This window comes from Pongo abelii, chromosome 16 (genome assembly GCF_028885655.2).
Source record: "Pongo abelii isolate AG06213 chromosome 16, NHGRI_mPonAbe1-v2.0_pri, whole genome shotgun sequence".
Lineage (NCBI taxonomy): Eukaryota > Metazoa > Chordata > Mammalia > Primates > Hominidae > Pongo > Pongo abelii.
Genome location: NC_072001.2, coordinates 87,697,199 through 87,722,327, shown reverse-complemented (window position 1 = coordinate 87,722,327; position 25,129 = coordinate 87,697,199). Strand labels below are relative to the sequence as shown.

The 25,129-nt window shown below is 41.6% G+C and overlaps 1 protein-coding gene across 4 annotated transcripts in view; it reads left to right on the top strand.

Moving 5' to 3' along the window:
- Positions 1-25,129, top strand: part of PDE8A (phosphodiesterase 8A) — a 154,252-nt gene that overhangs the window by 84,742 nt on the left and 44,381 nt on the right. For 3 of the 4 annotated variants that reach the window (XM_024232292.3, XM_024232289.3, XM_024232291.3), the window contains exons 4-8: positions 6,463-6,519; positions 7,373-7,427; positions 14,157-14,245; positions 19,957-20,035; positions 21,655-21,792. In XM_024232292.3, coding sequence (XP_024088060.1) covers positions 6,463-6,519; positions 7,373-7,427; positions 14,157-14,245; positions 19,957-20,035; positions 21,655-21,792 — 418 coding nt within the window. The remainder of the gene's footprint in view (positions 1-6,462; positions 6,520-7,372; positions 7,428-14,156; positions 14,246-19,956; positions 20,036-21,654; positions 21,793-25,129) is intronic. The other variant, XM_024232290.3, reaches the window with a different exon arrangement.

The window sequence follows — 25,129 nt, the reverse complement described above, 5'->3', positions numbered from 1 at the left end:
TTTGTATTGAACCCAACTTTGTCCACAGTTGGCCCACAGGATTGCTAGAACAGATCTATTATTCCTCTTCCCCAGAATGGATTTCCAACACTGGAGGACAGGAATTGTGTCCCCCTCCCCAGACATCTTTCCTTTTCTGAACTGAGCACACCCTTACTGCTATGAGTGGCTCCTAACAGATCCTGGTTTCATATTCCCACCGCATCAAGGGTGCTTCCCCTGAGTACCCTTTTCTGATTGATAGACCTTGTAAGCATGGCTCCAGAACCGAAAAGCTCACACTAGGTTTGGGGGAACCAGTGACGAATAAGTAGAACAGTCCCCTCCACTGTGCTAGCCAGAGAGAGCAGGCCTTTATAAATGTAATCCCCAGTCACATTTATTTCCTGATGGCCACATCACAGCCTTGGCCAAGAATCTCAAGTGTTTCTCACAAGCTGTTTTCTACCACGTCATCTCCATCTTGTTGGGTGAGGATTTGGGGTGGGGGTGGGTCCTTGTGCTAATCATAGTGAGTTTTCTAGAGGCAAGAGCAGACCCTGATTTATTTTCCTAATCAGTTTTGTCTTCATTCTGGCCCTTACCTGGCTTATCTCCCTTTAGATCATCCCTTTAAGGATGCCTGCCCACTTTGGACTGTTCAAGAAATCTTTCCAGGCTCCCCACCCCCGAACCAGCTTGCCCTGTCTCTGAGCTGACTTACATGGCTCTTGAGACCTTAGCCCTGCAGAATTCTGTCCTTCCCTTCATCTTCTCTTTTGGGATACCTAATCAACACTGCCTATGAAGAGCTTTTCATCGGTTGTTGACCTGTCTAAATGACTAGCATTCACCTGTATCTCTCTGTTGGGGGCATTTGGAACTCCTTACACTCCTTATGAGATGCCTTGCTAACAGCAAATATTCTATGTCTATTATATTTCCAAATCTACCAGTTTAGGAACCCTACTTTGCAAGTCTCCTCAGGTCTGGGCACTGCATTTGGTACTAGAGCTACACAGATGAGTAAGATGTGCTTCTTGTCTCTGAGGAGCTAATACTTTAGTTAGCAGGGAAAGTGAGTGATTTCAGTATAGGCTTGTAAGTGCCAACAGAAGAGGTTTACGCAGAGTGTTGTGGGTGCCTGTGTCAAAGAGGGCTTCGCAAGAGGATACTTGAGTTGCATCTTAAAGGATGAGCAGGAGTTTTGAAAGGAAAAAAGGTGGAGAAAATGTTCCAGGTAGAGGGAGCAGCATGTGTAGAAACAGGCAGGACATCCAGGCACCTCTGCTCAGTGCTAGATGGCTGCTGGTCAGGCAGATGTGGAGTGGGTGTCAGGGGAGATTGGAACAGCAGACGTGAACCAAATGATGCAGGCCTTGTGTGCTGAGCCAAAGGCTGTGGACTCTACCCTGTAGGTAGTTGAAACACTGATATATTCTGCACAGGAGAGTGTCGAGCAGGATAGAAAAATCACTTGGCTGCCAAGTGGAGAATGGAGTAGAAAACTGGAGGAGATGAGGCAAATCAATCAGTTGTGAGGCTGCTAGAGGCCATCCAGTAGTTCCTAACAGAGTATGGCTTCATATTCCCACTGTAGCACTTGATATCAGTGTCTCCTCCCAACTTCCTATCGAAAAACCCATGAAGAGGGAAAAAGAGACAAAAATTGACCATAGCAATAATAAATAAAAACGCACAAAGATAAGATGATAGGTCAGAAGCTGAGAGAACAGAAAGGGATAGGAATCTCTACTGTATCTGTCGCACCTTGGAGACTAATAAAGAAGCCTGTTTCTGAACTGTGCCTCGCACACTTCAGTCTTTGAAGCTGAAATACCAGTGGCCATAAAGGAAGGCAGTGGAAACAGGCTTTGCTTTACTCCCACTGTGTTCTGCCAAGCCTGGGTTGCTGGAGTTGCTCTAACCAGAGAAACAGATGACTGAGCCCCAGCAGAGCAGCAAGGCTTTATGAGCTGGGCAGAGGCCTGCACTCTATCCCCTGCCATCCCTGCTGCCCCCTGATTCTTTACTTTCTGCATCTACTCAGAAATCCAAGGTAAGGAAGAGAGGGATATGGACAGAGACATGGTTTTTCCTACTGTGTTTTAAGAAGGGACAGAGGTATAAGGAACCTAAAGACAGTTCTCTACATACTGCAGTTTCAAAACAGCAAATTGCATCAGTTCTCAGGTTCAGTTTGAGAATCAGAGAGAACAGGCCAGGAGCCCACTCTGCAGCAGACCTGTGCATGCCTGCTGGCAGTGTTCTCCAAGCCCGAACTGTGCTTATTGATGTGATCTACAGCCCAGACCTAAGGGAAGGACAGCTACTGACACCAAGCGTTCAGTGAAGAGGTGCTAAGGAAACTCTTGTGACCCTCTTTGTTGGCAAACTCTCAGCCTGCATAGATGCGAATTGCATTCAGGGATGTGTAAACAGGATGAAAAGTGAAAAGTGCCACCACGTAATGAGGCGGGAAAGAACAGCCCTGAAGACTAAGAAAGTTATTTTTTATAAGACACTGTAGAACCTTTTGAAGACATATGCTTAGTGGACTCAGAAGAGGTGCAGCAGTATTTCTTGGTGCAGCAGGAGTGGGTCTCTGTAATAAAAGGGAAGATCTTAAAGGGATATAGAGGAAATAAAAAAAGTACTACTTGAAAACCCAAAGCGCATTAACAGAATTAAAATCTATGTTGAATGCAGAAGCAAGATTGAACTCAGAGCACCAGATGCTTTTATACAATTTCTTGATTCACCTTGGTGTGCAGATCGTTTATACCATTATAAACCCCATTCTTTTTCATCTGAAACTCATTCCACATGGCAGAGAAAAATAGCAAAGCACAAGTAATGGAGTTGTGCTTTTGTGAAACTTAACTCATTAAAGGGCTGGACTATGTTCTTACAGTGAGCCTCCATTATGTGGCCTTTTTTCCAGTGTTGTGTTGAGACCATTATCAGAATTATTTGTAGTTGCCTAGAGTAGCTTGAGTCTGGTAGTTGCCCCCAGTATCCATTTCTATTCTTTTCCTAATAACAGAATCTCTGATGTGTAGCTGGGCATATGGCTACCTAGAAAATAGATTGCATTCCCTAGTTTTTCTTACAGCTGGCCAATGGACCTATCATGTGTATCTTCTGGAAAGTATCCTTAGGGAAGGAGCATTCCCTTTTTCCTGCTATCTGGAATGTGGACATTATGGCTAGTGTTCAGTATCTGTCTTGGACCATGAGGAGGAAACCTCATGTACAGACAATAGTAGAGAAACACTGGTAGGAGCTAGGTTCCTGATCCTGCAGAGTCCATGGCAGCCCTGGACTGTCTCCCTCTGCACATTTTTGATGTGTGAGACAGATACTGTTTAAACCACTCTTCTCTGGTGTTTTCTATCTTGTGTGGCCAAAATGATTCCTAATGGTAAGCCAAGTAGCATGCTTTTAAGACTTTCCCAGTGAGGCCGGGCATGGTGGCTCACACCTCTAATCCTAGCACTTTGGGAGGCCAAGGCAGGCAGATTGCTTGAGCCCAGGAGTTCGAGACCAGCTTGAGCCACATGGTGAAACCCTATCTTTACAAAACATCAAAAAATAAACCAAGCATAGTGGCACTTGCCTGTGGTCCCAGCTATTTGAGAGGCTGATGTGAGAGGATCGCTTGAGCCCAGGAGGTCAAGGCTGCAGTGTGCCATGATCACACCACTACACTCAAGCCTGGCCGACAGAGCAAGACCTTGTCTCAAAGAAAAAGTTGGGTGGGTGGGGACTTCCCAGAGTACTTACACTGCTTTCAGAATCTCATGCTACAGGATCACACTTCATCTTTTTCATGACCTTCTTGAATTCTGACTTCCTGAACATTCAGGTATACATTTCAATAATGCCAAGTAATTTCTTTCCTAGTTTTCATGAATTCCAGTGCAAGGATGTTATTTTTCAACTCAGTTTCCTGACATTTCTGTTTTCTAGCCCGTTCTTCCTTCATATGCGCCAGAAAAGGTCCCAGTATGTCTCTACCTTTTTATACAGTTTTAGAGCTGTTTTTAAGGGCTTATCTCCAGGTAAACAAGGTCTTCCCTTCCACTTTATCCTCAACCCAGTGCTTCTCATTCTTGTGTCTCCAGATAGGAGTAATTCATTCAAAGCTCCTTACTGAGATCACCTACATGCTTGCCTACTTGCCATTACATCACTCCCATCTTGATTTTTCTTCTATAAAGCTGAAAGCTGGTTTGAAATGGCTACATACTTAAATTTGCCCTTTCTCCTTCCAAATCTCTGTGATATGATGGAAATGTAAACACAGGACAGATACAGTGTCACTAGAAGTGATGAAAATACCATTTGTGAGTCACGCCTTATTCCCTGTTTGAGATCAGTGTTAGGATGAGTATTAGTCATCGGGTGTGATGAGTGCGCTAGCTGTGTCTGTGAGTGTCTGTTGTGCCAGTGACCCCTCCAGGCCTAAGCAGCCTTTCCCATAGCTCTTCCCCAGGAAGCTGAGCCTGCCTGCTCTCCCCAGTCAGGGGAACAAGGGTTGAACTGGAGATTGACACCTGGCCAGTAAGCCCTGAGGTGGCGTGTCTGCAAGGGGTCTTCCGGCAGAGCCATGCAGCACCCTTAGGTTGGCTCCCTCTGGAGAGGATAGGTAGGTGGACGCTAGAAGAGTACAGAGTGAACACAGAAAAGCAGGGATGTTGAGGGGGTGGGGAAGAAGTGAGCATGAGAGAGACTGGCTGGTCCCTAGAGCTGCTTTTCCATTCCTGAGCAACTTCTCTACCCCTGGCCCATTCTGCATGTGTTGTTAGATTCAGCCTTTCTCAACCTGGATTCCATAAGAAAATGAAGCCCGAATGCCTACAGGCAAGAATGGGCAAAGGAGAACACAGTCTTGCCCATTCATTTGTGTATTATGTGTGACTGCCTTTGTGCTACAGTGATAGAGTTGAGTAGTTGTGATAGAGTCCATATGGCCTGCAAAGCCTAAAATATTTACTCCCTGACCCTTTACAGAAAAGTTTGCTAAGACTGGGGCGGGGGCATTTAGCTGAGTGTGCTGGCTCATGGCTGTAATCTCAGCACTTTGGGAGGCCAAGGCAGGAGGACTGCTTGAATGCAGGAGTTCGAGACCAGCCTGGGCAATGTAGTGAGACCTCGTCTCTACAAAAAAATAAAAAAATTAGCCAGTGGCATGTGCCAGAGGTCCCAGCTACTCATAGCTGGAGCCCAGGAGGTCAAGATTGCAGTGAGCTGTGATTGCACCACTGTACTCCAGCCTGGTGACAAATGGGAACCTGTCTCAAAAAGATGAGGGCATCCATCGTGCATGATGAATCTCTTATGCATCTGGAATGGTTATGTTGTGTACCATCTTTGGGAGACTTGAGAACTAGTCGCTCAAATTATTTTCTGGATTTTGTGATTCAGAAGTGGTTCTATTCCTTGAATAAAAGCTGAAGCAAATGCAGTCAGTCTTGACTGGTTTCTGTGCCATCCTAGACACATTCTCCAGGAGGCCAGCTCACCTTTGACTTGACTAGGGCAGTCTGGTTATGTTCCTCTACATTCTCCTCCTTTTAGAGTCCCTCTCCAACATGAGTCATCTTCCTCTGGGTCTGGGGTGAGTTCCTTTCTTCTCCAGTGGAGTTGTTCTTCTCTAGAGCCTGCTTTCTTCTCCTGGTGTAGGATGAGTTCAAAGCTGTTGCATATCTCCAGTGGAGCACTTCTTTCTTCTACTCTGTGTCACATTTATTTCTGCTCTGATATTTTGGCTGTATTTTCATTCCCCATGGCCTCTAAAGCTGCTTCTGCAGAAGGGTTGAATTCACTCTGTATGGGAAGTCTTGTATTCTTTGGGTAACTTTAGTCGAACAGTCTCTTGTACTTTTCTAGACCAGTCCTCTGTTCTTAACCTTTTCGTGAGGTGTTGATGCTCTTCTTTCTGACCTATTACAATATCTTGCATTTCCTAGTTTTGGATTATTTTTGGTTATTTAGCCTCCATTTTACCTAGTAACCCTTCATCCTTTGTGCTCCTTAGAATGCAGTGGAGCCAGCCCTTGGGCTCCTTTATCCCCATTGTAAGCATAGCCATCACCTTGTGGTAATAGACATAAACTTGCATTTTCCTTTGGAAGAAGACCAACGGCTTCTTTCATGTAAGCACAAAGTAGGGAAAATACTCCGCCTGAAACAGTGCAGGTTAACAAAGATCAGAACAAGTAGAATGCATGTCATCTTAGTTAACTGTTAATTCATACTCCATAATTGTTATAGTTAACACAGTCCACTGAATGGGAGTTTGCCCCCAATAGAGAGAAAGATCAAGTAGTCAAGAAGGTGAGTGAATTCAGAGAGTGAGGGGATCATTTACTCTCCCTTCTACCCCTCTTCCAACTTTAATTGTTGTAATTGTTTAAGTATATTTGGTTTTTAAGGATTATTTTTATATTTATTTTAAGGTTTTGTGTTTTTTTTAAGGTCTATCAGATCATCAAAACTCTCAGAAAACACAGTTATTGTTGGTGTAGTACGCAGGTAAACTTTCATTTTTTTAATGTTGAAATTGAAGTGTCAGTGTAATACTTGCTCTTAATAGATGGCCAAATAACAGCTTGCGTGCTATGCCAGGCATGCCCCTTTGTAGTGTGGACTTCTCTTCTTTATTCTTTCTTATTTTATTTTGCTTCTTCGGTTAACTTCCTGGAAGGACTTTCTGCTCTCATGCTAGATTTTTGTGATTTTTAAACTGCCTTTCACTTTAGAAACAGGCAAACTATGAGAGAATTCCATTCCTAAAAGTATGAATGTTTTCCAGGGGTATCTTCCTAGGGCCTTCTAACTCCAGATATCTCTGAGGATTTGAATTACACATAAATGGGGGAATCTTAGGTTTTGTCTTTAAATTGGAGGTAAGGAAAGAAGAGAAATATATTAGGAGAAGGGCAAGTATTCAAATTAATGTTATTGAGCTTATGTGTTTTTATACATAGAAGAAATGTTTCTATGTCCTTTAAAGTTTTTTCCTGAGCTGTGGGGGAGAAAGGAATTAAAAAAAAACAAAAACCTGGAAGTAGAAGAAAATAGGAGTAAATTTAACTTAGTTTAAATTAAAAATTTTATATATTAAAAAGATATATGGACACTCCTGTATTCCTGCTATTCATGTAGTTTGTGTATTTCAAGTATTATAATATGTAATTCCAAAAAGCTAAATGTGAAATTGAAACAGAAAACAGTTTTCAACTTTATCCTTTAAATTTGTATATTAATCTGACTCATCTAAAAGTACTCATTACATAACGAAGTATTATTTAAATTAGTAGAGTAAAAGAGGTGAGATGTAATTGATAAAAACTATGTCTATGTTCTTTACTGTGTTATTTTGAAGGGTGGATAGAGAAGAGTTGTCCGTAATGCCTTTCATTGCTGCTGGATTTACAAGGGTATGTACTCACTTATTTGTTATACAAGTATAATTCAATTTGAGAAATTATTTTATCTCAGTTCAGTACCCAGAAAAAGCTTTGAATTAATTTGAAGAAAAGAAATTGTCTGGTCGGGCGTGGTGGCTCATACCTGTAATCCCAGCACTTTGGGAGGTCGAGGTAGGAGGACCCCTTGGGCCCAGGAGTTCGAGACCAGCCTGGGCAACATAAGGAGAACCTGCCTCAATCGTACTTAAAAAAAAAATTACTGTCCTTGTTTTACAGTTTGGTTTAACTTTATAATCTGCTAATCTAATCTATAACAGTTCATATTCTTAGTCTCTCAAAACTATGCCTGCTAAAGTCATCTAAACATAATAAAATCTCCTTTAATGGCATATTCACTAAAAATTATACCACAGAATGTATTGTTATGATGCTGACATGTATACATGCAACTTTTTAAGCCAGTTCAAGGATTCTAGAAATAAGGCAGCCCAAACACAGCTCTCTTTCTGTCCACTCCCAGCTTCAATCTGTTGGTTTCCCTAAGCCAAAAGGTTGCTTGGGGCTTTGGTTAGCTGGCTGCAAATGAGGCCTTAGGAATCATACAGAGAGAACTTAAATAAGGCCGACCCTTGGGCAGATTTGTAGCCCAGGTTAGTATAAGCAAGGTAGTCAAGAAATCTCAAGCCATGAATTTAGTTTCAAGTTTTCTGGATGAGTAGGACTCCTAAGTGCCTGGCAGAAGCAAATACAAATCCTCCCCAGAGGAAGACAGCTTCATCTTTGCCTGCAGAGGATCTCCATAAATAGTTGCTCAAGGGCAGCAGGCAGCAGTCAGTCAAAGCTGGAGTCAATCCACCAGGTGACAGGGCATCCCAAGGAAAAACTAGGAGGGAAAAAGCCTAGTAACGGACCGTCACACCCCTCAGAGATTAGTTATGAGATATGAATTATAAAGCAAGTATGCTTACTATAGGTAAAGAAATAAAAGATAAGCCAGGAAATATCTGCAAGGAATAGGAAACTATTAAAAGTGGCATAGCAAATTTTATGAAGAACAAAACTGAATTGTAAGAAATGAAAACACAGTAACTGAAAAATTTAAAACTTAGTCACATGTAGCACAGAAATACAATGACAGGAAATAAGTTAGACAGGTGAAGAAATGTGGAGGATAGTGTGTGAAGTTTTAGTTGTGTATATATAACTGGAGTTCCAGGAGAAGAGGAAGGATAGAACAGAGGAAATATTTGAAGAGTTACTAGCTGAAAATTTTCCAGAACTGATGAAAAACTAATTCATAGATTCATGAATTCTGACATATCCATAGTAGAGTAAATTTTAAAAGAGGACACATCCTAGTGAAACTGCAAAAAAAAAAAAAAAAAAAAAAGAGAAAAGGACTTAAAATCGGCCACAGGTAAAAGATTACCTTCAAAAGACTACACACACACTAACAGCTAGCTTCTCAGCAGCAACAAGTGGAAAAACAGAAGACAGTGGAATAACATTTTCAATGCAATAAAAGAAAATAACTTCCTTGGGAGGCTGAGGTGGGCAGATCATGAGGTCAGGAGATTGAGACCATCCTGGCCAACATGGTGAAACCCTGTCTTGACTAAAAATGCAAAAATTAGCTGGGCATGGTGGTGCACACCTGTAATCCCAGCTACTTGGGAGGCTGAAGCAGGAGAATCGCCTGAACCAGGGATTTGGAGGTTGCAGTGAGCCGAGATTGTGCCACTGCACTCCAGCCTGGCAACAGAGCGAGACTCCATCTCAAAAAAAAAAAAAAAAGAAAGAAAGAAAGAAAAGAAAAGAACTTCCTAGAATTTTATACCTAGCATATATATCTTTCAACAATGAAGGTGAAATACTTTCAGAAATGTGGACATTGAGAGAATTTGTAACTAGCAGATCCTCAAAAGGAAATTCTGAAGGATATACTTCAACCAGAAGGAATGTGAATTCCAAGTGGAAGGTCTGAAATGCAAGCGCTGAGTAAAGAAAATGGTCTGTATAGGGTAAATATAAATATATATTTACTGTATGAAACAATAATAATGTCTAGTTTGATGAGAGGATACAGGGAGAAAAAGATTACAAACTAATCATATATCTAGCCAAGTTATTGCTTAACCTTTCTTTTGGGGATATACGTAAAATTCAGAAATATATTTCCCCAAGGAAAATAATTCAGAAAAGGACTCTAACCATATAAGAAATGAACTACAACAGAAATTTGAAGAGGAGAGGAGGGAAAAGTAGTGAGCTCTATAAACCCTGCCATGTGCATACTCCTTCATGTGCCTCCTGCTTTCTCTGGCTCTCTGTCTGTCTTTATAGATGTACCCACACTTATGCATATATGTATAAGATTAGTCTCAAATGGATAAACATAGACTAGAATATATAATATTCTTTTAAAAGAAGGGACATACCCAAAGAGGAATTTTAATAATAACTCACTTCTAAATTCTAGACTATCTTAGTCAACGCTAGGTGTTTGTAAGGTTTGTGGGGAGGATGTAAGCATTCTTACAGACTTATCTAAGAGATAGAATGAGAATGAGCCCAGGAAGTATTCATCTTTGTGGGAAATGTTCTGTGTGGGAGATACTCTATTCTGGGGGTAATTGGTATCTTGTTTTCAAATAATAGTAAAGAAGTCTATGTCTGCTTTTGAGATGATGAAAAGGAAGGTAACCACTGATAGAACAGGAAAGTTAAGTAAAACTTCCAAAATAACAAGAGGAAATAGGGAGTTTACAGCAAATTGATCAAATTGGGAAGCTGAAGAAAGATGAAACAACAGTGTAAAATCAGAAACGCAAAGTCGGATAGAAAGTACATAAGCAGGCTGGGCACGGTGGCTCACTCCTGTAATCCCAATACTTTGGGAGGCTGAGGCAGGTGGATCGCCTGAGGTCAAGAGTTCCAGACCAGCCTGGCCAGCATGGCGAAACACCATCTCTACTAAAAATACAAAAATTACCCGGGCATGGTGGCGCACACCTGTAATCCCAGCTACTCAGGAGGCTGAAGAAGGAGAATCGCTTGAACCCAGGAGGTGGAGGTTGCAGTGAGCTGAGATTGCACCACTGTACTACAGCCTGCACAATGGGAGCGAGACTCCATCTCAAAAGAAAGAATAAAAGCAAATATATATGAATGGGCTGAATTCTTCCTTTAAAAGATAGGCTGTTAGATTGGGTTTAAAAAGTACAACTCTATAACACTTACAAGACACTTAACATTGATAAGAGGAGCTTAAGTAAAAGAACATAGAGGTAGCAAGTAAATGCAGACAAAAAGAACACAGATATTGATATTGATATTAATATCAGGTGGAATTTAAGATTTTAGTTTATATGTAAATACAGTTTTATATAAAAAGCACACATTAGGTTATTGATTATATAGTTGTGGCCCTTTCTTGTGTTTCCTCCTTTTTGGACAACCTCCACAACATACACACACATCAGCACCTGCCTCCATTCCCTGACCTCTAGTAATCCCTGTTAAATTGTGAGAACAGTTTACTCAGCCAGCAGTAAGGCGTCCCAGGTTGGAAGTCAGAAGTCCCCAATGGATCTTTACGTCATCCCTCCCTAAGCTGCTTGCTTTCGCAACTAAGGCTGCAAAACTGGCTATTTCTTTTAACAAGAACCTTAGAAGCTTCCACTTTCTAGTGAAACTTAAGGGATAGATTATTCCCTCTGCCTTGGGTTATTTGCTTACCTACAGCCGCATGAGGTCATTAAGCCTTGTGTTTGTTTGAGGTCTCTTTGAAAGTACATAGATGCACTGTTGGAAATTTGTGCTTGGTGACTGCCGTGTTTGAAATTCTGCCCAAGAAGTCTATCAGCATAGTTCTGTGGACCAGAAAGAGCATCCTGGTAGAAGGTCAAGTACATCATGGTCCTTATATTTTCTTAGCATTACTGTGTTATCATGGAGCTAACTTGAAAAGTAACTGACACACACACTCTTGCTGCCCTCAAGCCTGTACACCTTAATCAAGGAATCCCCTGAAGACTTTAATGGAACCACTTCTAGGTGCACGCCCCTGTGAGGACACGTCCATGCAAAAAGCGCAAAACTTTACAGTAGTCACTTTAGAAGCACCTGACTTAGGAAATGTAGAGGTAGTGGCAGGCTCACCATATTGTAGGTGAGGAATTCATGTGGGCCACCAGTCCTCAGAGAACACTAACTAATTAGTGCTAACTAATCTCATCCAGAGTGTCTTACTTTTGTGTGACAAAAGGATGCTCAGGTTGCTGAGAAGAGTTAGACCTAGAGGAAGGGGATTCTCCCAGTCATGGCTGTAGGCAGTGGTGCCAAGGCTTGAATCTGAAAGCCAACACCATAATGGTATCTCTGGTACAGGGGATGGGGGATAGGAAAGGGCATGAGCTATTTTGTGGGTTAGCCATGATTCAGGATTGAAAAGTAGGTGGAGGACCTGCTAGCTTCCTCAATTGGATTTGGCCATTGAGTCGGTAGACTCACTGCTGGGTGCGCATTAGAATCACCTGAATAACATTTTCAGGGAGTCTGTTTCAGTTGGTCTGGGGAGGGGCCTGCATGCTGGTGTTTTTTCAAATTGCAGATAATTCTAATATGCAGCTGAGAGTTGAGAACCACTGGGAGAGGCCCAGCAAAGATGGGCTCAGGTCCTAGCCATGGGCGTGATATGCTTTGGAGAAAGTGAGGTTAAGTTAGCTTAGAAGTCTGTAGGATTTGTAGTCCCAGCCCCTTTCATGGGAGGAGGTTAAGGGAGAGGAGACTAACTGCTGTTTAAGCAGAGGGAATAAGCTTGCTTTCTGAGGATCCCTGGACCTGATTCTTCACCCTCCCTGCCTTGTGGGATCCTTGGGACAGAAACAAAAGTTGGCAAGGGGCAGGAAAGATGAGATGTTTACATAAAGAGGACAATGTTTAGACACGCATAGCAAAACACAAGTTTTGAGGGGGGGGGCAAACAGCAGGAGCAAGATGCTGTACATTTGGTCACATGCTAGTTTTTTTTACCTTGATTTCTGCCTTTGGGGTAAAAAAGTTTGGTGGATACATAACATTCAGACCAAGTAAAAAGTCTGATTGTATGCATGGGAATCCATTTGTGGAGCTGGATAAATACACATTCCCTCCACAGCCCTCACATCCCAAGATCTTACCTGCAGAGGAACTGAGGACCCCTGTCTATCTCAAGACCCCCATTCCATGTCTCCTGGAATGGCACAAGCACTATGTCAAGAAATCTCTTTTCCCTGTCCCTGTCCAGCCAGAAGTGGGTTCCTATCCAGTGTTTTTGGGTGTTCCCATGGGGTCTTGGCTGATGGAGGTGTGGACAGCAGGTCTAACATACTCCTCCCTTCTCAGTCGTGGGAGCTGGCAGGCATGTCACCTCTGTCAGACCTCTGGGTAAGAAAGGGGCTCTGTTTTGGCCTATAGGTGTAGGGTTTATCATGCTCCTGGCCAGCAGGTCTTGCTTTCCCCTGTGGGGGTGACAGTAGCTGTTCTTTACATTTATGCAGCAGTTTGTACTTAAAATGCTTTCTCCCATTATGTCTTTGTATTCTCACGGTGACCTTCATTGTGTAGGAACAGTATTATTTTTCTTGCTTTACAGTTGAGGAAGCAGGCCCAGGAATGTTAGGTGCCTTTATATACAATCATACAGCTTTTAAGGCACGAACCAAGGGCTAGATTTTTAGGTTGCTCGACACCCAGACAAGACCCTGATCACAGTTCAGACGGGCCGTTTGCGCTCACCGTGGTAGTAGAAGGAACTCTTCAAGGGAACCCCTGTCCCAGATGGGGCTGGCTGGGGCTTATAGATAGTGATATGCAGAGGCTCCACCTCTTAGGCATCAGCTTCCTCTTCAGCCAGGTAGAGTATTGTCCACTTACTGTGCAGGTAAAAAGCAAGGAGCTCTTTAGAAACGGGGGAGAAATGTTCACAAATATTTTTACATCTGAATAGAACTATATGACAGAACACAGTGGCTGCTAAGATGTCTTCATGGAGTATTTAATTTGATGGTGGAATGGGTCCATCTTCTCAGAACTATGTAATTCACTTTGTCGTGAGATATTTCCACTATGTAAAGGTTATACAAAATACTTAATGTCCATGGCTATGAGAGACACTGGGCAAATCCATCCATGGCTTCTGCCAGTGCCTCTGCTGTGGAAGATAATCATCTGTCGGCTTCACTGAGCCACTGTTGGAGGTTAGTTCAGGAAAATGTTGCCCATGTTGGGCTCCCCCTGTGAAATACAGGTGCAAATAGAAATGCAAGTGTATTTTTGCTTATTGTAAACTTACATGACTTTAAAGAGGACCAAATACTGTTCTTGAATATACTCCGAAAGCCTAATATAAGTAGGACTTTAGTTAATAAATTTCCTCCTCTACATGTTCTAACCTTGCTTTATCAGTGACATGAAAACAACCAAAATGCTCTTAACGGAAGATGCTGAAAGAAAAGCATTTTTTTTTTAATGAAAGCCTACTAAATGATAGAAGGAAAAGCATTCTTAAACCCTATTTTTTTAAAAGCTAATTTGGTGCCCATAAAGTTTCTCTCTTACTTTCTGTTCATCATTAATGATAAAGTATTTTTTAGATTTCAGTTGCCAAGTTGAAAAGTTTGTTTAAAGGGTTATTTTTATTGGCACAAATAAAGAAGCACTTTTGTTTATCCACAAAATTCCTCTTTCTTTTTGTAGAGGTATGTAGAAAACCCCAACATCATGGCCTGCTACAATGAACTGCTCCAGTTGGAGTTTGGAGAGGTGCGATCACAACTGAAACTCAGGTAATTCTACCACTTCTGGAAAGCCCTCCAGGCCACACAGGGCAGCATGGCAAGTGAGAACTTTGGTTGTGGGGATTACTTTTGAGCCATAAATGGCCTCTTGCAGAAATGGGATTGGAGAGAATGGAGTGGCAGCTCCCCTCGTACAGACTTTCTGGAGTCTGCCTGGATGTCTAATAAGGGGTCATTTTAGTGATTAGAGACTCAACATTTAAAAATGGAGCCCCCAAATAATAGTCAGTTTAAAAAGCAGAATACAAATTGCATATGCTGGATTATCTGTTTTGTTTTCTAAGGGGAAAAAAATGGTTTTAATATACACCCCCCCATCTATTAACATTAGTTATCTCTGGTAGGTGACCTTTTTTTTGTTCTCTACAATAAGCATTTTATCTGCTCTTGATAAACAGGGTTTTTTTTTTTTTTTTTTAAGTGAAATGAGTAGAGGCCTCATTCTTTGTGGAGTAATAAAAGCAGAAAAATTAATATAATTTTATCAGCTTGACAAAACAAAAATAAAGTCAGCAGCTTCCTATCATTTTAGGTTTGTTTCTTCCTTGGGTGTTCAACTATTCTTTAACATTTCCTTTACTAGGGATCAAAGAGAGAATTGAATCATTTCATTTGTATGTGCCCAAGACAGTCAAAGGGGATCAGAATGGGAGTACCAAGATTAATAAGGACCAGTACAGGATTCCACGTGTAGGGAAGATAGGTACTTTATAGACAAAATGAAATGAATGATTAGCGGGCAGAGTGTGAGTTAGCAGAGAAGTGCTGCTGAGCAGAGGTGTTTGAAGGCTGGTGTGGTATACAAAAGAGATTTTTATGCTGCTAGATTTTGCAAGGAAACTTAAGGTAGATGGTTGCCCTTGGGCCTGCTTTTTTCCCACTCCTGGGTCATCTCAGCCTGGCTGCAGCACTCCCACAGTGAATTAGGCTACTACCCTCTCTCAGAGGAGAGTAGAATTTTGGAGCAGTAGGTGATGTTGGAGCTTATTTTATCCAATCAAGAATCAGAAACTGAGACCTAGGAAATTAACTGACTTACACTCAAGATCTTGTAAGCAGCAAATGGCAAAAATAGTCCTTTAAACTGAAATCCGCATTTTCGAAACTGCATTCATTCTTTCTCCCATCTCTAAATCTGACTGTAACCTCAAACCTTTTCCTCCTGTATACCTTAGCTGTCATCTACCTTGTGGTCCTAAACTAAAACCCCTGTTTCTTCTACATACATCCCTAAATCCAGTCACTCACCAAGTCCAATTGATCTTACTAATTTTTGGAATCTGTCCACTTAATCTTCATCTCCACTGCTACTCTTAGTCTAGGTCCCTCTCTTTTTACCTGGATTATTGAAACCACTGGTTAGTCTCCCTATGTCTAGTCTTGACTCCTCCTTCATTCTCCACACAGATGTAACACAATTCCATTTGTGTTCCTGTTCTGTGACACCCCAAATAGGCACCCACTGCCTTCAAGATGAAGTCCAAACTCCAAAGTGTAGCCTACAAAGGTCTCCATGGTCTGTACACTTTTTACCTCTGTGTCCTCATCTCCCATCATGCCCTGCTTTGTTCTCTGTGCTCCAGCTGGCAGCCATATTATGATGTCCATTATACAGGGAGATATAAAAATATAAAGGGAAAGGAAATGTGAGGCTAGAGAATTGGGAGAAATAGAGTCTTATTCTGTCAGATACTAAAATGCACTAAAAAGCTGTAACAAGCAAGGGTGTTACTGCTAGATTGGTAAACTAGAATATAAAAACCAGAAATAGGCTGGGCGCGGTGGCTCATGCCTGTAATCCCACCACTTTGGGAGGCTGAGGCGGGCGGATCACGAGGTCAGGAGTTCGAGACAAGCCTGGCCAACATGGCGAAACCCCATCTCTACTAAAAATACTAAAATTAGCTGGGCGTAGTGGTGGGCACCTGTAATCCCAGCTATTCAGGAGGCTGAGGCAGGAGAATCGCTTGAACCTGGGAGGCAGAGGTTGCAGTGAGCTGAGATCGTGCCATTGCACTCCAGCCTGGGCAACAAGAGCAAGACTCCGTCTCAAAAAAAAAAAAACAGACTTGGATATATTTCAGAATTTAGTATATGATCGGCTGGGCATGGTGGCTCAAGCCTGTAATCTCTGCACTTTGGGAGGCTGAGGCGGGTGGGTCACCTGAGGTCAGGAGTTCAAGACCAGCCTGGCCAACATTATGAAACCCCGTCTCTACTAAAAAAAATACAAAAAATTAGCTGGGCGTGGTGGCGCATGCCTGTCATCCCAGCTACTTGGCAGGCTGAGGCAGGATAATCACTTGAACCTGGGAGGTGAAGGTTGCAGTGAGCTGAGATCGAGCCACTGCACTCCAGCCTGGGCAACAAGAGCAACACTCCATCTCAAAAAGTAAAAAAAAAAAAAAAAAAAAAGAATTTAGCATGTGATTACATGGCATTTTAAATCAACACAGGAAAAAGTGGACTTTTCAGTGACTAGAATTGTGATAGTTGGTTCACTAGTTGGAAAGAAAGTTAAGCTACGTTCCAATCTCACGTCCTACCTGCAAAATGAACTCCAATGAATTAAAGACTTAAATGTGAAAAAGTAGGGCTACATAAGTACTAAAAAATAAAAGTGGACATACATAATTGAATGACAAAGTCATTATAAACTAACACTTATAAAAGCCACATTTTATAAAGGAAGATAATCAGATTAGACAACATAAAAATGTTAAGCTTATCTACAGTTAAACCTTAAATAATGTTTAAAATTTAGACAAATGAGTAACTGGGAAAAATATGTTTGTAACATATAGGACAGACATTAGGTTAATGTCCTAATAAATACATGAAGAGCTTTGATTAATCAATTGAAAAATGATCAATTAAAAATTAGAAAAATATTAAAAGACATGTTCAAGCGGTTCACAAGAGATATTAATGGCCAATAAATGTGAAAAGATGTTCAACCTCACTAATAAAGACATGCAAATGATTTAACGTTTTTTTATTTACCGTATCTGCAAAAGTTAAAAAAAGTATGATAAAACCCAGTAGGGCTTCTCACAGATCCATCTCCTCCAAGCTTGTTATATTGGAGGTGAGAACTTCTTATTGTTTTTTGCTTATTTTATTTTTGATTTTTTGATTTTTTGAAACAGAGTCTCACTCTGTTGCCCAGGCTGGAGTGCAGTGGCACGATCTCTGCTCACTGCAACCTTCACCTCCCAGGTTCAAGCGATTCTCCTGCCTCAGCCTCCCAAGTAGCTGGTATTACAGAGGTACGTGCCACCAAGCCTGGCTAATTTTTTGTTGTTATTGTATTTTTTAGTAGATACGAGGTTTCACCATGTTGGTCAGGCTGGTCTCAAACTCTTGACTAGTGCTAGGATTACAGGTGTGAGCCACCACACCCAGTGTGTTTTTTGCTTTTTTTTTTTTAAATAACAACTTTATTGAGCTATAATTTACATATTATCTCCTGGTTTTTTTTACATGCTAAAAATGAGCTAATTTTTATTGGCTAAGCTATTATCTTTAGTGAGACAGTTTAGTAATACCAGCAATAATGTAAAGGCATTGTTTTATTTATTTACTTATTTAGAGACAGGGTCTCACTCTGTTGCCCGGGCTGGAGTGCAGTTGTGTGATCACTGCTCACTGCATCCCTGACCTCTTGGGCTCAAGGAGTCCTCCCACCTCAGCTTCTCAAGTAGCTAGGACTACAGATGTATACCACCAGGCCAGCTAATTTTTTATTTTTTGTAGAGACAGGATTTTGCCATGTTGCCCAGCTGGTCTTGAACACCTGGACTCAAGCGATCTGCCTACTTCTGCCTCCCAGAGTGCTGGCATTACAGGCGTGATCCACCGTGCCTGGCCAGCATTGTTATTTTTAGAGTTTACTTAGTAGTATCTCTGCACTTTATAAGCAGGCAGGCAGTTTTCTTTTTTTTCCATCTTCTGAGGCCAGAGAATCTTAAAATCATTCTTTGAGAGATTACTTATATAAGGAAAAAACCTGGAAGCAACCTAAATGTCTAGTCATAGGGGATTTATTGAATAAATCATAATATAATCTTAGAATATTATATAGTTATTTAAAGTGATGATAAAGAATTACAATTATTGATATGGAAAGATTAATGTATAGTGTGCCAGTAAGAAAAGCAGATTATAAAACTGTAGTGTATGATCTTGTTTTTGTATACATATTACATATGCATTTGTACAAGTTAATGCCTAGAACATTTTTCAATGCTTATTGAAAATAATTAGATTTTTTTCTATAAAATAGAATGTTGAGATATCTAAGTATTGGGATTTCAGGTTATTTGATCTTATTATTTTTAAACAGCTTTATTGAGGTATATTCAAAGGATTTTAGTATATTCATAGAGTTGTGCTTCAGTCACCACAATTTTAGAACATTTTTATTATCCCCATCCCAGGCTGGAGTGCAATGATGCAATCTCGGCTCACTGCAACCTCTGCTTCCTGGGTTCAAGAGATTCTCCTGCCTCAGGTTCCCGAAGTAGCTGGGATTACAGGCGCCTGCCACCATGCCCTGCTAATCTTTTTTTTGTATTTTTAGTAGAGACGGGGTTTCATCACGTTGGCCAGGCTGGTCTTGAACTGCTGACCTCAGGTGATCCACCCGCCTTAGCCTCCCAAAGTGTTGGGATTACAGGCGTGAGCCACCGCCCCCAGCCCAATCTACTTTCTATCTCTGCAGATTTGCGTATTCTGGACATTTCATACACTGTGTGATCCTTGTGACTGGCTTACGGTTTTCAAGGTTCATTCATGTTATGGCATATATCAAGACTTCATGTCCTTTTATGTCTGCATAATATTCCATTGTATGGATATACCACATTTTGTTTATCCATTCATCAGTTGATGGACATTTGGGTTTTTTCCATTTTTTGGCTTTTCTGAGTAATACTGCTATGAACATTTGTGTATAAGTTTTTGTGTGAACATAATGGGGCTGTTTCCCAAAAAGGGGCTGCACTTTTTTACATTCCCACCAGCAGTGTAGGAGGGTTCCTCACTAATACATATTATCAACTGTTTTTTTTATTATTCAAGTGGGTGTGATATAGTATTCCACTTATTTTTGTTAATGTTTATTTTCTAATTTTTTTCAATAAACATTGTCACTTGCATAATTTTAAAAATGTTTTCAAACATGAAGGAAGTGAGAAAATGCTCACAGAAGAAGGCTAAGTGAAGAAAGGAGGAAGCAAAGCTAGTCATTCCAGATGCCCTCAATTTTGTGAAAATAATTTGTTTAAAATAATAGGTACAAATGATTGCCTTCTCTTTGCCAGGCCCTGTGCAGTATTCTTGACTCTATTCTCTTATTTAGTCTTCATGAGGACTCTAAGGTGGTGAGAGGGAAGGCTTGATGGGGTTCAGTCACTGCTGAAGAGCTGTGATTTGACCCTGGTGTGTGGCCACCCTGGCTCACTGGCCCAGTGTGTCTTTCCTTCACATTGGAAGGAAGGATACCACAGTGTGTACATAGTGATGATCCCAATGGAGGGGCTTGCAGGGGGGTGTTTATTTCTTTTTATGTTTTAAAATATTTTCTCCCTTCCTTATAAATCAGACAAAAAATACATTTAAATAAGTTAATGTAATAACCCAAGATTTTATTTTGTAGTATTTACATTAATCATTCCTTTTTTTGTTTACTCATAAAGGGCTTGTAACTCAGTATTCACTGCATTAGAAAACAGTGAAGATGCAATTGAAATTACAAGCGAAGACCGTTGTATACAGGTTTGTTATTTTGGAAATCTGTCTTTCTGGATTTCTTGTTTTGTTTTTTCCAACTTTTAGGATTGAACCTCTCCAGTATGATTTTTTTTTTCTTTTTGAAGTTCAGGAGACCAGTTTTTCCTTCGAGGATTATCAGAACAAAATCAAATATGTAATTTAAAATAAGCTCTCTATAGATTAGAAAACATACTAATAATTAAGGTGCTAGAAAATGCCTATAGAAATGCCACATTTGCATTCATTATTTCCACTAGTTTGTTTATTTAACAAGGAGAGACTTACTGAAAAGGATGATTGCTGGGGGCTTGGGGGTAGTGCTGTTGTACGAGGAGGAATGCTCTGACCATAAGTTCTGCGAGTGCAAGTCTTTCACCTTTCTCACTGTTTTTGAAGGTAATTTGCACTTACAGAAATATACTAGAAACAACTAGAAGTTTCAGAAATAACATACCTAGTAAGTACTGAATAAATTACACATTATTAGCAAAGTGGGTTTATATGAGTGACTTAAGGCAACATAGCTTAATGTTTTCAGATAACAGCAAAAAAGGGAGTTGCACCAGAAAAAAACATTCATTTTGTCTGAGAATTAGCTCCACTTTGGAGCTCTCCAGTCTTTCTTACTTCTGGGCTCTCCAGTCTTTCACTTTAATATGACTTGTGACTTCCTTGTTGAAGAGTTGATGGTATTGACTTTGAGTTGGTGCCCTGAGAGGCAGCGCGGGCCGGTGTTTGAGGGCACAGGCTTTGGTGTCAGACGGGCCTGGGCTCCATCCTGCTTCAGCTGAACAACTTTGGGCAAGTTGTTTAATCCAACTGAATCTGCTTTCTCATCTGTGGAAATGAAAGTAATATTAGTAAGAACAGCCTGCCTTTTGTAGGGATGTCATGAGGACTAAATGAGTTAATGTATGTGAAGTGTTTACTATAGTGCCCAGTGAGGAAAACAGACCCTGACAGATAGTATCAATTATTGTTTTATCATCATCATCATTAGCACGTGCACAGTTTTCCCATATATTTTCTGCTTATCTTACAGTCGTATTTGAAACTTAACCATAAAGCCTTACATTTGTAATTACTTCCTAGTTCATAGCCTGCTTTCCATACACATCATTTATTCGAACCATATGAAAGAGACAAGAGAAATGTTTCATTCCCATATCCGGATAAGAGTCTCAGAGGGATTAAGTGACTTGCTGAGGTCAATGTGTGGAGGGGGAGGACAGCCTGAGTGTTTTGCACTCTACCTTTATTCCATCATCCTCCCACCCCCATCCCCCATCTAAACAGCCCTGTTGTAGCAGCTCCTGGTTTGGCCCTGTGCACATCCCTTCCTCTGCCCCTGTTGAAGTGGGAGTGGGCCTGCTGCCCTCCTGGAGCCTCAGGAGAACATAGCAGAAAGCCCAGCCGGGTATCACCCAAGCAGAAGCTCATCTGGGCTCCAGAATTCTTCGTGGGTTATGTGCTTATGGCTTCAGAACTGCCACGGTGAGGTCCAGGCTCCTGAGCTTTTTCTGGGGAAAAACCTGAAGGGCTTAGGTCGAAGACCTTTGATTGTCCTCTTTTTCAAAATGACTTTTAATTCACTTTATGTTTTTTCTTTTGTCTCCCTTCAGTATGCAAATCCTGCATTTGAAACAACAATGGGCTATCAGTCAGGTGAATTAATAGGGAAGGAGTTAGGAGAAGTTCCTATAAATGAAAAAAAGGCTGACTTGCTCGATACTATAAATTCATGCATCAGGATAGGCAAGGTAAGTAAGAGGTCAGTACCTTTTTTAACTTTCACAACACAGAGAGAAGGAAGAGTTAGTGTTCATTGAGTACTACCAGGTAATCTCAGTCTTACTCCTCCCAGCAGCCCAGGGAAGTATAGGGAGTGTTATCCCTGTTATATCCATTTTGCAGGTGAGGAAACTGGGGCCAAGAAAATATATAATATGATTAGCCAATAAGCAAAGTAACTTGAATTGACACTTAACAATCATTGTTTTTATCTTTGTAGTAAGTGAATAACTTGATCTTTCTAATAATTGGTCTTCTTAGTTGTAGATGTTGGCAAATGGTTCTGGGTAAAGAATTGCCAGTAAGGCAGCACATTCTCAGAAAACATCTGAGCCCAAGATTTCTCCAAGCCTCATTAATTCATTGAGCATTTTAAAAATGCCTTCTGTTAGCCAGACACTGTGCTAGATTCTGGTATGCAAAGAAGAGCAAAACAAAAATTCCTGCCTTAGAGAGCTCATATTCAAGGGTTGGAAACAGACAAATAAAAGTAACCATTATTCAATAATGTAAGAAGTCACATAATCATGGTGCTGAAGGAACAGGCAGAAGAAAGGCAGGCTCAGTCTGAAAGGTTATTTCTCTGAACCACAGCCTCTGATAGTGCCTCACTGTGACAGATTTTAAACTATGATGAGAAGGAAAAGGCTACTGCTTTTCACAATCATTCGTGGTCCTTTCTGCTGGACTTGTTTTTTTTTTTTTTTTTTTGGCTTTTGGAAGTTGGATAGAGACTATTAATCTGATTATTTCAAACATTTGAAGAATTGGTGACTTGTGCTGCCTGCTCTGTGGAGGCACTGATGGAAGTGATACTCTCTCCCCTATGGCATTTGGCTAGTTCCTATCTTGTAGCACAAAACGGCAGCTTACCACAGGGGCAGGGTGCTGTGCAAAGCTTATACTCCACTCATCTTGGACCCCATGAAGACACCATGAATGGGCCTGTTTTTCTTTGCCTTTCCTATGTCTCTGAGCACACAACATTGCCTTGAAGTGAGAACAAGGAAATAATAGGCCAGGGAAGCCCTGCCAGGGGAATGACAAAAGTAGGCACTGCTCTATTTTGCCTTCAACTTTTCTGTCCAGGATGTTTTTTTGTTGTTTTTTTGTTTTGTTTCGTTTTTTTACTAGAGGGAGTGGAAGGTCCTCTAGAAAGAGAGGTATGAAGGCTGAGATGGATGAAGAGACCCTCAGGTGCTCAGGTGCACCATGTAGGTGAGGGCAAGTATTCCTTTCCATGGTTGAGAAGAGCATACTCAGAAGGAGGCCACAGAGCAGCAGTCATCCGAGACCACAGCAGCCGTGGTGGGGGCGTTACCATGACCACCTCAATCCTGGCATTTAGGTTCCTTGCTGCTACTGGATGAGCCAGTGGTTTTGTTGTGAGGTTCAACTGGGTATGAACCAGGATGGGCCTTGGACACCTTGATGTGGCAGAACTTCCATTGAGGCATTCCATGTCCCTCTCCCTGAGGGGGCAAGTAGAGGTAAGGAAGGGATGTGCTATAAGTGCTGGGCTCCATCCAGTTCTGTGTGAACTGTGTCTCACCTCTGCTGGGGTTGTGCCTTGGGCACCAGGTAACAAAAGACCTCAAACTTGAATAGCAAGAGACCTGCTCTCTAAAATTATACTTATTGTGGGCAAAGAATAGGAAACATCATCAAATTATTGACCCCTATACTGCTTTCCTTTTTTTTTTTTTTTTCTTGAGACAGGGTCTCATTCTGTTACCCAAGCTGGAATGCAGAGGTGCAACAGCCTTGACCTCCTGGGCTCAGGCAGTCCTCCCACCTCAGCCTCCTGAGTTGCTGGGACCATGGGCACATGCCATCATGCCTAATTTTTTAATTATTTGTAGAGACGGGGTCTCCGTATGTTGTCCAGGTTGGTCTCGAACTCCTGGGCTCAAGCAGTCCAATAATCAGCCACCCAAAGTTTTAGGATTAACAGGCGTGAGCCGCTGCAGCTGGCCTGTACTGCTTTATTTCTAAAAAGAGCCTGGGTATTTGTTTCGTTTTTCCCAGTTTTTGGGGAGCATGGAAAAGCGACCTTTGTCCTTTGTCAGCAAGCTGTTGGTCTATGGCAACATGGCAGCAGGGCAGGCCGCTGAGCTGGCCTGTGTTTTGAGGTGAAAGAATCCATAATTCCATCTCTGGGGAGCAGGGCTTGTTGAGGGGTCAGCAGGCCTTATGGAACAGTGGCACTGTGATCAGGAAGGGGAATTCAGGCATCTGCTAGAGACCAGCATTGCAGAATGGAGACTTAGGAAATGGCCAGATGGCTAGGAGTTGGGACCTTGGAGTGTCAGATACTAGGTGTTGGATATTGAAGTTGGACCTTCTTGGGGCGGAAGAGATATTTTGATGGTGTTCAAGCAGGGAATATTATAAACATTTTCCATCTCCACAAACCCCTGCCGCCCATTGTTAGTGGCTCCTCTTTTGGGTAAAAATAACAGGTATGTTGATTTCCAGCCTCCGCACTCATGCTTCTTTGCATCCTGTATGTATATCCACCTGACTCTTCTCTTTTTTGTTGTTCCCTAAGACTTGTCTATCAGGGCTCTAGAACCCATAGTCTCCCATCTTCTCAGATACGTAAACTTTACATTGTCACTTCTCTTTTAGAGATCTTTTTCTTTTCTTTTTTTTCTTGAGACATGGACTCGATCTGTCACCCAGGCTGGAGTGCAGTGGCACGATCTTGGCTCACTGCAGCCTTGATCTCCCAGGCTCAAGAGGTTTTCCCACTTCAGCCTCCCAAGTAGCTGGGACCACAGGTGTCTACCATCACACCTGGCTAATTTTTTAAACATATTTTTTAGAAATGGGGTCTCACTGTGTTGCCCAGGCTGGTCTCAAACTCCTAGTCTCAAGCAGTCCTCCTCCCTCAGCTTCCCAAAGTGCTGGGATTACAGGCGTGAGCCACCATGCTTGGCCTCTTTTAAAAATCTTGATTTTTTTTTTTCCCTCCCTCAGAAACTGTGTGTTCTTCTTCTGTCATTTAATGGGTACCAAATAAATGGTGGCTACTTAGATGCCTATGATGATGATGTGCAGCTGCAGAACTCTTTAGCGTTTCAAAACTTTTACCTTCATTAGCTCCTGTGCCTTTGCTTTCCTCTCTGACTGGCTCCCCTTTTCCTACTCTTCTTCCTTCTATTTCCTCCCAGATTTACGAGAACTCTGGCCTTTGCCCCCTACTGTTGTCCCTCAGAATATTCCTTTGTTGTTGAAGTATCTTTTCTGCTCTGTGTAGAAATCTCACACTTCTCTGGTTTTAGTGTCAGCCTCTTTTCCAAG